Genomic DNA, 1,553 nt, shown 5'->3' with positions numbered 1-1,553 from the left:
AGCAGAACCTTAAGTCTTCCTTCCCTATATTTGTGCAGCAGGCGGAGAAAGCGGCGGCGGAGCTGAAGGGCCTGCGGGGACTAGAGGGCGCGGGGGACCTGCATGTGCTTTTGGCCGCTACTGCAAATCTGGAAATGCTCAAAGTAGCGCGTGATGCAACGAAGATAGAATCTGCTTGCTCTGATGAGATCAAGGCAATTGCAACAGCAGCGCTGCGCATGCAATACCAGCGGGAGCACGCGTCCATACATCGCGAGCTAGCAGAACAACTAGGAAAACTGCGCATTCTGTGTAAAGTAGAGCGACGGCGCCGAAAACTACTTCCCAAGCAAGACGTCAGCGTCTTAGAGGCCCTCGACGGGCTTGAAGACCAGCTGAAGAGAGGCGAGCAGCAGCTTGAGGAGCACAAGGCGATGGTGGAGCGGATGGAGGAGGCAGAAGACATCATCTCCTCACGTGATGCGGAAAAGCTGGCGAGAAGGATTGGGAACAGCCTGGAGGCCTTGCTGGAAGCCGCTGCCAGCAGCAGGAGTTCAATTCCCGGTGCTCTAAGCGAGGGAGAAGCCGCCCAAAGCGAAGTCATGCAGCGCTACCTGAAATTTGTGGCCATGAAGACAAACCGAGATGCTGCTGCGGAGAGGGAGAGAGCAGTGAGCATACTAAATAAGATAGATGTGCAGATGCCCGACGATTCCGCTTTCCCGTTGAAGCAGGAAGGGGCCGGGCAAAACCAACCTCCATTATCGACGCTTAGGAGCTCCACCGTGACCAAGCAGATTTTCAACGCGCCGAGGCAGGTTGGGGATGCAAATACTGCTATGCGCAAGACTGTACATGCAGAAGAAGCGAAGCAGGAGAGTAGCAGCAGCTCAGATGCCAGTGCTGAGGAACTCCTGCGTGCAGCGCGAACGGCCGCTAAGGCTTCAGAGGCCTTCGGCCAAGAGGCGGAGCATATGTGGCTCTGTACAATGCTTAAAAACTCCGTAGGACTCGACATGCAGCTGAGTGTTGCCTTGGCTCAGAGATCAACTGCCTTAGTAGGCATGGAAACAGGGGATGTCGACCAGGAGCAGCAACGTTGGCATGTCGAAATGCCTTCCGATGATATGCAGGAATTTGGAAATATGCTGATGGATTTCACGAATATCCAGGAGGAGGCGCAGTCGGCGAATGGCCTCGATCAAGTGGCTTCAGCAGCAGTAGCGATGAAACAGGCAGCCTTAAAACTCACGACATTCGTCGCGGAACATCAGGGACAACTAACCATACGCAAAGGACGAATGCCCAGAAGCTCATAAGGCGAACCGTATTTGAATTTAGCACATGGCAAGGAGAACCGTTCGTTCTGATGTATATCTCCCTTTTGCTCTTGAGAGACAGGGACCAATAATAGATCACCAGCAAGCAGAGAAGAAGGGAAGCGTAACACAAGCACATTGACAGGCGATGTGAGAAGTGGCGAACAGATGGCGATATATTATGAGTTCGCCCTGTAGATGGCCACCACTGAATTGGCCATTCCTTACGGGAGGAGCAGATATGATAGGACCTCC

General features: G+C 53.4%; 1 protein-coding gene across 1 annotated transcript; it reads left to right on the top strand.

Annotated features, from left to right (window-relative positions):
* Positions 1-134: 134 nt before the first annotated feature.
* Positions 135-1,298, top strand: EMH_0092610 (uncharacterized protein; the record flags this gene model as incomplete). Its single annotated transcript, XM_013501861.1, has 1 exon — positions 135-1,298. The coding sequence occupies one exon, from the start codon at positions 135-137 to the stop codon at positions 1,296-1,298; it is 1,164 nt and encodes a 387-aa protein (XP_013357315.1).
* Between the last annotated feature and the right edge of the window lie 255 nt (positions 1,299-1,553).

Source organism: Eimeria mitis, genomic scaffold (assembly GCF_000499745.2).
Source record: "Eimeria mitis Houghton genomic scaffold, Emh_scaff7757, whole genome shotgun sequence".
NCBI classification, from domain to species: domain Eukaryota; phylum Apicomplexa; class Conoidasida; order Eucoccidiorida; family Eimeriidae; genus Eimeria; species Eimeria mitis.
This window is presented reverse-complemented; position numbering and strand designations above follow the sequence as displayed.